At 48.5% G+C, this 13,593-nt stretch overlaps 1 protein-coding gene across 4 annotated transcripts in view; it reads left to right on the top strand.

Moving 5' to 3' along the window:
- Positions 1-1,873: 1,873 nt before the first annotated feature.
- Positions 1,874-13,593, top strand: part of MGLL (monoglyceride lipase) — a 104,122-nt gene continuing 92,402 nt past the window's right edge. The window contains exons 1-2 of one of the 4 annotated variants that reach the window (XM_070420750.1): positions 1,874-2,015; positions 3,316-3,460. In XM_070420750.1, coding sequence (XP_070276851.1) covers positions 3,336-3,460 — 125 coding nt within the window. In that variant the 5' untranslated portion in view covers positions 1,874-2,015; positions 3,316-3,335. Of the gene's footprint in view, positions 2,016-2,202; positions 2,817-3,097; positions 3,174-3,315; positions 3,461-13,593 lie in introns of those variants that run through there. The other 3 variants (XM_070420749.1, XM_070420748.1, XM_070420751.1) reach the window with 3 other exon arrangements.

The following is a 13,593-nucleotide window of genomic DNA, read 5'->3' as shown; positions in this document are numbered from 1 at the left end:
GTTGAATGGGAGACCTAGGCTTCTACCTCCACCTGGAAGCAATGAGGCAGCCCTTCCATTCTGTCCCCCAACTCCAGGCCTGGAGCAGCAGAGGCCAGCTAAAGCAGAAGGTTTAAACAAGATCCGGAGTCTCACAACACAAAAATGTCCAGATTTCAACAGAAAATCACACCTCTTACCAAGAACCAGGGAGATCTAAAATTGAATTTAAAAAATGAATAGATGCCAACAGAAAGAACAGAGATTTTAAAGTAGCCATGATAAAAACGCTTCAATGAGCAATTATGAACATGTTGGAAACTAAGGAAAAATAGGAAGTCTCAGGCAAGGAATAGAAAAGCTAAAGATGACCCAAATGGAAACTTTAGAACTGAAAAATACAACTGAATTGAAAGCTCAGTGGATGGGTTCAAAGGCAGAATGATGGGGACAGAGGAAAGAATCAGTAAACTGGAAGGTAGGACAGTAGAAATTACACAATTGAGACAACAGAGAGAAAATATACTGAGAAAAATTTGAACAAAGCCTCAGGGACCTACGGGACTATAATGAAAGAACCAATATTCATATCGTTAGAGTGCAAAGGGAGAAGGAAAAAGATGGTGGCGCTAAGAAAGTACTTGAAGAAATAATGCCTGAAATGTTCTAGGCTGCTTTTCAAAAGCTATTGCTTCATTTCTTAAGTGAGATCGCAGGCTCTAAGCCTGGGCCTCCCCACACAGTGTGATATTGAGACAGCAGTTTCGGAAGGACAGCAGTTCTTTTCAACACTGCTATGGTGTAAAGTGTTTTTGTGAAAGAAGGAAGGATACAAAGCCTGCTGAGGTCAGTGTGAGCAAGGGACGTGTGACACTTCTTGGGGACATAGGTAGTGTCACTCCTGAGTTTCAGGTGAAAAGATCAACCTAAGTCCAGTGCTCCTTTGTGTACCCTCTCAGCTTTCAGACCTTCCCCTGGCCTGTGTAGATGCACCGGAGATTTTTTGGGGGGGCCTGACTCCTGGGGCAGGGGAGAGTTGCTGTGGATGGGGGTGGAGGGGGAAGGCCTGCACTAGTCTATCTTTGTCCTACTTCCTGGGGATTTGTGCACCGCCAACCCCCCCCCCCCCACTTTTTATTTGTGTGTCTGTGTGTGACTGTGTGTGTGTGACATGAGTGTGTCTGCCCTTATGTGGATGACATGTGTGTATGCCTATGTGTGTCTCTGTGTATCTGTGTGGGTTGTTTCTATCTGTCTCTCTGGGTCCATGTTCCCCTCTATGTGTATCTATGTGGGTTTGTGCGTCTCTGCGGAGGTCATATGTCTTCCCTTGGGGATTGAGTGTGTATATGTTGTGTGTGTGTGTGGTGAGTTCTGTGTCTGTATGTGTATAGTGTATACGTTTGTTTATCTGTGGGGAGGTCTGTGTGCATGCATGCGTGTGGTGCATCTGTGTGCATTTGATATGTGTCCCAGTGCACGTTAGTGTGTGTATCTGTGTTCCAGTGTGTTGTCTGTGCCTATACTTGTGGTCTCTGTGTGTGGGTCGGTGTGCACCTGCACGTGTGTTATCTGTGTGTGTGGTGTACGTGTGTCGCTATGTGTGCGGGCCTGTGGGTCCGCCTGGTGTGTATGCCGCATGGGTGTGGCGTGTCCTCCAGAGTCTCACCTCTGGAGAGTCTAGTTCTGCTCAGGGCCCCGTGACAGTCCCCCCCGCGGCTACCCTGGGGCGCCGAAGCCCACGAGGCAGGCGCGAGGAGCGCGTGGCCGAGTCCACGAATGCGCCCCCCGCTCCTCCCGGCAGGCAGGCCAGGCACACGTGGGCCCCGGGCGCCGCCTCCCCGCGCGCCTCCCGTCATCTCCCTCGTCCCCACCCACCGCGGGCCGCCCCCACCGCGAGCGGCCCAGGGATAAAGTGGCGGCTCACTCGCCGCACCCCGTCGCCCGGAGCCGAGCCACCCAGCTCGCCCGACCCTGGCCCGCGGCAGACTAGGACCCGCAGCGCTCGGGAACGCGACGGCGGCGCTCGAGCCCCGGTAACTGCCTCCTGGTCCCCGCCCAGCCTGCCGGTGCCGTCACCAGGGTGGGGAACAGCTTCGGGGTCCCTGGCCCGCTGGGCGTGGGCTCCCGCACCCTCCTGTGCGCGCGTGTGTGTGCACCACTGTGCGCGCGCGTGTCAGTGTGTGCGGGCGCGCGCCCTCCCCGCCTCGCACCAGCCCCCGAACCAACTTGTCCGCAGCAACTCCATCTTCCCAGCTCCGCCGACCGCGCCGAGACGCGGGCGCAGTGGCCAGCTTTCCCCGTGGCATTTCCCGTGACAGCTGCCGGGCTCCGTTCCCTGGGCTGTCGGAGGCCGGCAGGAAGCAAAGTTTGCCAGGAGCCGCGGGGTGACTTTCCTCGGGGACCCGCATTCGTGCGTGTGCGAGCCGCCTCGGTGTGCGCAGAGCGTCCCCCAGCTTCTCGGGCAGTGGGTGCTGGGCTCCCAGCCCCTCCCTTCCCCGAGCCCCATTCGGCGCTTTCTTTAGGAAAAGTGATGACACGAACTAGTAGTGGAGGATCGCCGGCTCCTGCTCCCCGCCCTGGGAAGGGAGGGGAGCCTTGGAGAACTTGTCAGTGAGAGCTGGAAGCAGGCTGCCGGGCTCAGCACCCCGAAAGGCGAAAGGCAGGATCTAGGGGCAGGGCGCGGGGGAGCGGACGGGGCCCCAGCTGCTGGATGCCGCGCTCTGACCTCGGCGATGAGGGAACAGCCCTTGTCTGCCCGGCCCTCCTCTGCCCGGCTCTAATTCTCCAGGCTGTGGTGGCGGTGGAATGCCCAAACCAGGACATGATGGAAACAGGTTCGTCCAGCCGGCATCTTTGGAATTTCAGGCAGGAGGAATTAAAGGGAGCGCCATCACCTCCTTACTGTGCCCCCCCCCCCCCCCCACCCACCCCCTGAAACTTCCTGGGAAATTTGAAATGGGCTGGGTCTTCCTGCAGCTGGGTCTTTATTCCCACAGAGCTAACTATAATTTCCACTTGATTATAGCTAAAATAGTCTTTAAGACGAAGTTTCCTGAAATGATTTAGAATAAACACAGATGGGAAGGGAGGGGGTGGGGGGGGGAGGGAGCTGTAATGAGGCACTTAAAAAATAAGTCAGCTTTTCTTAAGAACAAATGGGGCTTTTCAGTGTTGGAGAGATTGCAAGAGATGTATGTATTTTTTTAAAAAAATCTTTGAAATGGAGTTTTTAAAAACTGCTTTTTAAAAAGAAATTTTACGGACAAGGCTTTTCTCCCCTAGTTCTCTGCTTTTGCCATGTTTCTGACTTTGGAATGTGTCCTTTCTTCCAAGGACTTGGAGATCCTTTCAGAATGCCGGAGGAAAGTTCTCCCAGGCGGACCCCGCAAAACGTTCCGTACCAGGACCTCCCGCATTTGGTCAACGCTGATGGACAGTACCTCTTCTGCAGGTACTGGAAACCCTCCGGGTCTCCCAAGTAAGTCTTCCCCTGCTGCCCAGATACCTTCATACCTGCCTCTCTCCTCTCGCTTCATGTGGTGTCACCTGTGGGGCCACTCGCTCCCTCATCTGCTTCACCTGCCCCCTTGAACATTAGGCTCAGCCGTGCTAGCAAGGTTGAGATTTATACCTTATTTTCATCATGACAACGAGGCTAGGGAGTCTACCGTATGGCAGTTTTCAAAAATTCCACATGGCTTTCGTTTTTGTACTGGAGTTGCTTTCCTGTGGTACAGGCATGTCTGTAACATCAAGCCCAACACTTACAGAAAACCACCTCATCAGATAAGAAAATCAAAATTGTGTTTATATTTAGTAACCTTTGTTCTCTTTTCCTGTTTGGTTATGAGCCTTAGAAGGTGTCAGATCTTTACTTGGAAGGAAGGGTTCAGGGTATTTCCTCTGATTTCTTGCCAGCTCAGTTGCTTTTATATTTTCCCACCCAGGACTGTCTTGCTATGAGAAACAGGACTTGCGACTGTACATAATATGACAGCTGGTCTCCTGCTGCTCTTCTCTTGTATGAAACAGGGACAACCCTGCTTGTTTGTGTTGTGCAGGGAAAGAAATTATCTGTGGGCACCAATTGGCCTAGTGATGAGTGAATAGTTTCTGATCCATGGACATTTTACCTGCTTCCTCCTAGGCCTCTTGTCTCCTAGGAGACATGGTGTGGTGTGATTATGTCTCCCTTTGGGTTTCAGTAATCACCTAACCCTAGCACAGCTATACAATGTCTCCGATATCTTTAACAGGTGTATCTGTAACAGGTAGCTGACATTAAAAAACTCGAGAGAAGGACTTTTTAAAGATCTAGCTTAACCTCATAGCTTCAAAGCAACTGTACAAAGTAGCTATCGTAGTAGGCTGTTAATAGTTCCTAACAGCTCTGGCAAGGTCTTTCTTAAAGATTCCCTCCAGAGGAGAGAATGCGTGTGTGTCAGTACACGCATACCTGTCAGATGGAGGGAGGGTTGTCAAGCATTATCTTTGTGCTCCATTCTGACTTACTCTCCACTCTGACTTAACTGACTGTAGAATTACATATTCTTGGTTGAATTTCTAACAACTTAATGGTAGATGGCGAGTTATTTTTCAATATACAAAAAGAGGACAAATAAGTGAAAGTAGAAGTTTTTCATGTCCGAATCTCAGACTTTGGGGGCTTTCTCTGTTGAAGTGGGAGGTTGTCCTAGTTTGAGGTCAGTGAAAGAAAGAGGGCCTACAGTCCTCAAATGGGGGCAGGGTGTGGGTGAGCAGGTCTCAGTCCTCAAATGGGGGCAGGGTGTGGGTGAGCGGGTCGGGAAAGGCTGGCTTCAGTATTTCACAGTCCCCAGGCTGGTGCTGCATTGTGGGGAGCTCTCTGCTGTTTCGCCTTTGCTCTGGTCAGAGACGGCAACCCAGGAGTTTAATCAGAGCTGTCACTTGGAAGTCAGTGTTTGCATCTTAGCGGATGTGGATGGAAATAAAGGATAGGGTGGATGGTTGAGGCAAGCGGGCCCTGGGTTTTGGAAGAGAATAGTGGCTGGGAGGTCAGGTGAACGCCAAGGCCACAAAGGCAGCATCTTTAACCCAGGTGGCCTGACCTCAGCTCCAAAGCCCACCTGTAGCCCACTCCCCTAGGGGCTCTGCCTCTACCTGCTGGAGGTGGTGCAGATCAATAAACTCCCATTTGGGGTTGGGGGTCCCCCTCTGTCAGGGATCTTTACAACATTCACAACCAGCTCAGACCCCCTTCGATGACACATGTTAACCCTGTGCTTGCTGCATCGTGGGGAAGGCGAGGCAGCACTGGAGGAGGGATCATGGCAGCTAGAGTGGTGGGGAGGCAGTGGGGGCCTCGGGTCAGAGGGTTATGAAAACTGGTATAAAGCATCTCCGTATCTTAATCACTGAGAGCAGCTGCTGGGTAGGTTGCCCTCTTGCATGGCCTGGGACATCTCTGCTGTTGCATTTCAACGTTGCTGCCTGCTGCTTTTAGGGCCAGGGAGAGGATCATAGGCCACCACTGGCTGCAGCCTGTCTCCTCCAGGGACCCTCCTTCAGGCCTTTCCCCCCAGTTCAGCTCAGGGACCTCCCTACTCTACCATGCACAGGGATGAGCAGGCAAACACCGCCGTCTCTCCACTTGTTCACTTTGCTCCTTTAAAAAAAATCTTTCTCACAGCGGCCCTTGGGACCTCAGAAGACTCCACGGGCTATCTTACAGAGAAGGGTGTGAGCCTGCCTTCCTTAACTGGCACAAGTTTGGGTTGGCTTTCTGGTCAACCCCGCTCCCTGCGCCTGCCCAGGGCACCTGACCGAACATTCTGCCCTCAGGGGACTTACTGGGCACCAAGGCCAGCCCCGAAGTTGGCTCAGAGCAACACTGGGTCACAGGTAAAAGCCATAGCTGGGAAACTGGCTTAGCTTGCTTTTGGAAACAAATTATGTCCTCATACCAGGTCCTGAGAAAGAAGCAAGTTTTCCTAAGGATAGTCATTACAATGTGTGTCCAAGAACAAAGCTGTTCTAAGTAGAGCAGGCTAGGATTTAATGAGGAACCAGAGATTTTACACCTACATCTGGCAATACCAAGGCAAATTTATGCTCAACTAGTAGTATTTATTTATGGTAATAACAAATGTTAGACTTAATAGCAGAATTATCTCATATTAATTGGGTATCAAGTATGTTCTGAGGTCTGGACTAGACTCAGTACAGACATATCTTATTTTATCTTTGCGTCAACATGTGAGACAAATATTATCATTATTATTCCTATTTTACAGATGAGTAACAAAGGCCCAAATGACCAAGGCAGCAGTCAACTGTTCTTCTTAAAATTGTTTCATAAGTAGCGCCTTCTTTATAAATTCTTACATCTTTGTTAGTAAAGAGTAATAGAATAATTCATTCTCCTTACTCATTGGCTCATAATATATGAAAAGTGGGAAATAGACTAAAGATATGTATTCAATCTGAAACAAAGAAATTTTACGATGCCCTGGGGGACTGGCTGCCCTGTAGAGAATTCTTCAGTACTTTGGATTTTGAAATGCTGGTTCTTCAACAGTTTCACTGGTGGTGTCGGCAGAGTAGTGGAGACTGGCTCAGGTGGGGGTGCATTGCTTTGTGGGCTCTTGTGGTTTTGGGTGATATTTAGCGCCTTTAAATTCAGTCTACCCAGTGTCCCTCAGTCCATTTAAGGGACAACTTTCAATTAACATCTGACTGTTACTTAGTCATTTTCAGGACAGTGAAGGTGTTTCTGCACCAAATGTTGAATGACTGCATAACATTGTTGGTGGGATGCTGGGGGTAGTCTGAAACAACACTACTTTGATTCTGTCTGACCAGGAAGGCTGGAGAGCACGCTATAATTATGATTATACAGCTGCAACCCCTGGCACGGCCAGTTCCAGGCGTGGCCCAGATCACATTCCTCTGTTCATCATGAAGGCCTGGCATGACGGAAATGCATGTTGAATAAATGCTTTGGTGCTCTTCACCTATCTTTAAGGCTCATGCCTCTCTCCTGCCATGTGCACTTTGTATCCAGGTAGCCTTTCAACTCCAAGGAGCTGTTAAGCTTTCCTTTTTGTAGCTTCTGTTTGGGTGAATAACTGGTGCACTGAGGGAGCTATTTCAACTTGCAGTGCCCCCTCTGCTTGCAGATGTCCTGATGCAAACCCCTAGGGAGGGGAACCCTCCCACCCTGCCTGCAGAATCGCAAGTGACTCATCTTTGAAAGTTCTATTTAGCATTTTGTTCCAAGCTCCCCTACATTTTCAGAGATCTTCCAGAACAGAAGCCCGGGACTTTCCTGGCTTCACCTTCTTTTTCTTTCTTGCCTCCAACTTCAGTAACCTGACTTTTCCCTCCAGTAACTCTGCAGCCACACCCTCACCATGGATACCTCTTCTTATCTCCCCAGCTCCACCAATCTGACCTGCTCCCAAAATAGTCTGCTGCTGGCGTGGTTTTCCAGATTTGGAGTTAGGGCTGGGAGTGGCGAATGTGGCTATCAAGAGTAGTGTGGCATCGGTTCTGGTGGTCACTGTCGGTGGATCTAGAATCAGTAAGCCCAGGGCCCTGCTCCCACTGCTCCTGTCCTCATTCCTTATTCCCCCTGACTGGGGCTCAGCGGACATCCCTACCTCTGCCCTGCCTTTTCCTGGGCCACATTGAGCCCTTTCTCCACGAAGCCTTCCCAATCTGTGTCTGGAGTTTGGGGCCATGCCCTCATAGGACACTTCCTCCCACCTATACACATTTACCTGGAGGAACAATTCCCCGAAGCTGGAATATATTTGAAGGCTAAAAAATATTCTCCCTTCCTGCCACCCTTATAATGTCCTCCTCACATCAGCCGCCAGCCACTTGGGGGTGGCACCTGTGGCTCCGGAAGATAAGGGCCCCTCCCAGCCAACTGGATCCAGACCGGGGAGAAGCAGAGGCCTCACCATCTGGCTGGGCATCGTTTCTATCCCCACTGCCTTCTGGAAATTTTGTTCTCGTAGATCAGATGGGTGTTTCCCTATTCTCCCCTCTCTGATCGGCTTTCTAATCAGGTGGCAAGTCTGTGAAGTGGCGCCTTTCTTTCCCCCCAGCCTAGGGTTTGGCTCAGTGTTCTCAGCGAATGTGCTGCAGGTTCTGCTCACATCCTTGAGTGTCTGTGCCTCCTGTGCAGCCCCTGCTGACTCCTGTGTGACTTGGTGCGACTGCATCATTTACCTTTGGTTGTTACATCCCCAGGGTCCACAAAATCACATCCCTTATTTATCTCTAAATAAATATTTGTTTCTAAAGGAAGCCATTTTGGTCTCCGTGGGTGTGAGGACAGTTGAATTCCTCCCAAGCCCAGCACCTTGGCTCTTCCCCCTGATTGGGAGGAGCTAGGATAGCTTTTGGGCTCCCCAGAGCATCTTAACAAGACAGGCTCCCAGGGTTCACCTCTGCCAATGTCCCTGCTCTTCCCTCCCATTCACCAAGTGAGTTCAGTGAACACTTATTTATGGGAGTCTACACGTTCTGGGCATTGTGTTGGGCATCAGGCTGGGGCGAGAGTGTCAAAGACCACTTGCTTGACAAGGGGGTGGGAGGGGAGATGAACACATGGGCAATTAGCATATGATGTGGTAAGTGTCTAGGGATAGGACCACCACTTAACCAGGAAGAGCTTTTGGGAAAATTAGAAAAGGGAGCCCATCTGGGTAGACACAGCCCCTCAGGTGTGTGGCTTGGTGAGCAGAGTGTCGGCTAGATTTCAGCTCCTACTCATCCTTTCAGCCAGTGCCCTTGAACGGTATTTCACCTGTGAGAAGGGCATGGCAGAGCAGGGAGCCAGGGCAGAAAAGCAGGAGCCACAGCAGCATGGCAGCACTGGAAGAAACTGAATGAAGCTAGAGAGGTGGGAGGGGGCCAGGCCTTCGAGTTCCTGCAGACCAAGCTAGAGACATGGACTTGAACCTTCAGGGGTTGGAGGGAGTGCGAACTTGTTACTTGGACAGTCATTTTCTTGGAGGTGTTTGCAGTAATCCAGGGGACAGGTGAAGAGGGCTGAGTCACAGCACAGTGGGGCATTGCAGGGTAGTAGGGGAAGGGGAGGTGAAAGTTGATTATATTGTGATGATGGGCAGTGGAGGGAGTGAAGGAAAGCTCTCACATGTCTTCCTGAGTGATGGGTGCACGTGGGCCATGGGCTTCTCCTTCCCAGCACACACCTTTGGATTATCCTCTGCTCCGAAGATGCCAGGGCTGCTCTCTGACAGTGAGTTCAGGTGGGGCCACCCAGTGCTGTAGGACACGTCATTGGAGCAGGCCTGGAATACACCAGTAGGAGAAATGGAGGAGAGGGAACGTGGCCAAGCAACTGAATTACATTTCAAACATCAGCAATAAAATATTAATGACAAGGACAAGTTCATTTTAATGAAGGGGAGAAAGGAATCATGTCTTACGTTGGCTCCCCACAATGAGGAATCAAAAATCAAGTGCCTTGGACTTTAAGTGTTATTTCATGAAATTTGCACCTAACCTCTAAGAAAATGGACCTTATTGTGCATCTTATACCAGTCACAATATTTTTGATCAGATTACCGCCTTCCAGTCATGCCTCAATTTTCGTTTGCCTATTCTAGGAATTTCCAAAAGTTTCTTCTCTTGTATGAAGCTGCTATTTCTCCCTCTGATGCTTCCGCCTTTGTTGTAGCGCAGCGAACTGCCTTGTTTTTAAATAGGGCATCTCTTCTGGGCTTTTTAAAACAGATTCTTTGAATAGCAAAGATCTTTTGATGGCAATAGGAAAGGCCGGCTGCTATTCTTGCAGTTGATTTTTCCAACAGCTTCGTTAAGGGATAATTTCTTCCAGTTGCTATAAGAATGTTCTGCAAATACAAATCTGCCTTTGTTTTGCAGTGGAGTCTAAGGAAAAAATAGCAAAATAAGCTGCTTCCTGAATAGCAGCCATTGTCCACCATTGTCTATTTATTGGCACCTTTTAGGTTTGGATCTTAATCCCAGATGCACTTTGTCCGTGAATGCAAACCAAACTACTGATATTGTCGAAATGGAGTAAACGGCCTTTAGTGGTGTGAATTCTTACAGCTGAGATTACAAGACGACCCTTGTCCAGTATTTTAGGGTCATCCAAGGTTCTTGTTGGTAGGAGGTGCTTTTCATTTCATGCAGCCTTGTTCGTTAGGGGTGGGTGCGGGGATGCTGATGGTGATCAGAGAGCGGCGCTAGGAGAGGAATTGCTCTCTCTGTATTTGAAAGCCTGACCTACTCCAGCAGGGGCTGTGCACAGCTAGGAGGGCTGCAGAGGAAGCTGTGCATGCGTTTCACTCCATTTGCAGCTGCCCAGTTTCACATCCATAGCCTTCCCCGAACGGGCCTCTCTCCCATGCTCTGCTGACCGTTGGCTTCTTCTCTGGGTGCTCGACAAATCCTCCTGTGCAGTGACGTTAAGGCACGCCTCCCGTTCTCAGAAAGGTTCCAACACTGATTTCCATGGGGCCACAGCTTTATCAACGTTCTAGAAGACAGGACAGGAGAGGAGAAGAGAGAGAGGAGAGGAGGAGGAAGGGGGAGAGGGAGGGAGGAGGAAGAAAAGAAGGGGGAAGAAAGAAGAGAAGGGAGGAACAGATGAAAAGAAAGAGGGTTTAAAAATGTATATCCTGTTAATGTTCGGGTTAGGGAAATTTGACCTTCCTTTCCTTGAACAAGTTTTCAAAAGCAGAAGTATTTAGAAGGTTGCTCGGGGCAGAATTAGTTGGTTCTCTTGGTGAAATTACACCTGTGCTACCTGTAAGGTATGTGTGCCTTTGTCATCTCATATTACTACCTCCAGAGAGCAGGTGCTGGGGATGAACAACCCAGAGAAAGGCTTAGATTACTGAGATTGTAGTATACTTGTCCCACCGAATTGCACGTTCTCCCGTGTTTTGTTTCTCTGTGCACGTGTTGTGTGCTTGATCTGGAGCAGTGGCCAGCCCTCTGTGGGAGCTTAATAAACGTGTTGCATAAATGAATCTGCTCCAGCAAGAGGAAAGGGGCACGTGAGCATGTTACTGGCGGAGTTAGATTGTTTTCTGGAGGAGACACTCAGGCTTGAGCACTAAGGTATCATTAGAATTCACCAACTCTCCCTAGCTTTAGGGACTTCCTAAAGTTGCTGGTGGAGAGTTTTAGGGAGTTAGAGTCTGTGGACCTTTTGACATGGGTTTGTGGGTACATGCACTTTTCTGGATCACAGACTCCATGAGCCTCTCAAAATAGGGGTGCTCCACGACTCCAGTGCTCGGCACCGAACTTATTTTATAGACAGGAAGACTGAGGCTCAGAGGGTGAGCATGAGGTGGGGCCTGGCGTGGGGCCAGGGGCAATCTCCTGACCATGTGTTTCTTCTGCTCCAGGCTGTCTCTCAGGAATTGCTCCCCACATCTTCTTCTTATGGGTTCAAACCACCACTTGGCCCTTCCCAATAGGGATTTGAACAAAGGTCCAGTTTGGGGCCTGGATTGGAGGGGTCTTAATGTGCCAGCTTCCCCCCCCCCCCCCCCCCCCCCCCCCCGCCAGAAGCCATCTGACACATCTTCATTTGGGTGGCTCTGTTTTAGTGGTTAGAAGTGTGTGGGGACCAGGTGATACCCAAGGAGCTGAGTGACGGGTGAATGGGCTTCAGAAAGACAGCAGGAGACTTACTGAGAGGACCACGAGATGGGGTAGGAGGAAGGGGATGAATTGCAAGAGGAAGGAAAGCCCAATAGGCCTCTAGGAAAACAAGAGAAGAATGCGGCAGAGGAAACAAGGGGTCCCCAAATGAAAAGGGGGCAGGGGAGAAAATAATGGGAAGAGAAAGCTTGAAGTCGAGGAGAAAACGGCTGTTTAACCCTCAGCCAAAGCAGGTCAGTTCCTCCAGGATGTGTACAGCCTCCTGGGTTAGGCCCTGGCTAGGAAGTGGATGCCTTTAGACATTTAAAGTTTTACTCTGTTTATCCTGTTCAGTTGATCTTGAGGAGACATGTTTTGGATAAAACTGTTCTCTTTGGGAAGCAAAGCAGAATGGTGCTGTGGAGAAAAGCCCAGGCCCAGGGATGGACATCCAGGACCAGAGCAGGACCATATGGATGAGGAGTGAGGCTGTGGATACATTCCTTTTTTTTCTTTATTGATTAAGGTATTACATATGTGTCCTTATCCCTCCAATGCCCCCCCCCCCCCACTCATGCCCTCACCCCCCTGGTGTCTGTGTTGCATGGATACATTCCTTGACCAGTCTTGGCATCAGTTTTCTTATCTGGAGAATGGGGACTAATAGCACCTTTTCCCCAGGGTGATTGTGTAGGTTATGGTCAGTGCTTAGCACACAGTAAATGACATGTGCATGTTGGCTCTTATCACTTAGTTTGGCCTCTTTGGCTACTTCCATGGTATACAGATATTAATCGTATGTCCATATACTGGCAGTGAATAATCTGAGGATGAAATAAAAAAAATTCCATTTACAAGAGCATCAAAGAGAATAAAAATACTTAGGAATATAATTTTAACAAAAAAAATGCAGAACTAATACTCTGAAAAGAGCAAGGCATTGCTAAGAGAAATTAAAGAAAATCTAGATGAGTAGAAAGACATTCCATGTTCATGGATTAGAAGACTTAATATTGTTAAGAGGGCAATACACCCTAAATTGATCTACAGATTTAATGCAATCCCTGTCAGCATTCCAAATGGATTCTTTCTAGAAATTGACAAGCTGTGCCTAAAATTCATGTGGAAACTCAAGGGACCCAGAAAAGCCAAAACAATCTTAAAAAAAGAAGAACAAAGTTGGAGGACTCACATTTTCTGATTTCAAAACTTACTAAAAAACAACAATAATCAAGACAGTGTGCTATTGTCATAAGAGTGGAAAAGAATCGAGAGTCTAGAAAACCCCATATATCTATGATCAGTTGATTTTGACAAGAATGCCAAGATAATTCAATAGAAAAATAAGAGTATTTTCAACAAATGGTGCTGGGACAATTGGTTATCTACATGCAAGAAAGTAAATTGGATTTCTTTCTCACACCATATACAAAAGTAAAACTATAATACCTAAATGTAAGAGATAAAAGTAGAAAACTTAGAAGAAAACATAGGAGTAAATCCTCATGACTTTGCATTTGGCAGTGCTTTCTTAGATATGGCACCAATTTCACAAGTAAAAAACAAATTGATAAATTGGACTTCATCAGAATTAAAAACTTGTGCTTCAAAGTACATAATGATGAAGAAAGTGAAAGACAATTCACAGAATATGTGCAGATCATCTACATGATAAGGGAATAGTATCTAGAATATATAAGGAACACTTACAACTCAGCAATAAAAAGACAGCCCATCGAAAATGGGCAAAAGACTTGAATAGCATTTTTCCAAAGAGAATATATAAATGGCCAATGAGTACATGAAAAGATGCTCAATACTGACTGTTTAAGGGAAATGCAAATCAAAACCACAATGAGATACCACTTCACACCCCTTAGGTTGGTTATAATAAAAAAAAGATAGAGAATAACAAATGAGGACGTGAAAAAATGGGAACTCTCATGCACTGCTGGAGGGAATTTAAAATGGTGC

Source organism: Myotis yumanensis, unplaced genomic scaffold (assembly GCF_028538775.1).
Source record: "Myotis yumanensis isolate MYYU_CA2020_CCGP unplaced genomic scaffold, mMyoYum1.0.hap1 SCAF_7, whole genome shotgun sequence".
In the NCBI taxonomy this organism is placed as follows: domain Eukaryota; kingdom Metazoa; phylum Chordata; class Mammalia; order Chiroptera; family Vespertilionidae; genus Myotis; species Myotis yumanensis.
The sequence above is the reverse complement of the archived record's forward strand: the minus strand, read 5'-3'. Positions and strand labels throughout refer to the sequence as shown.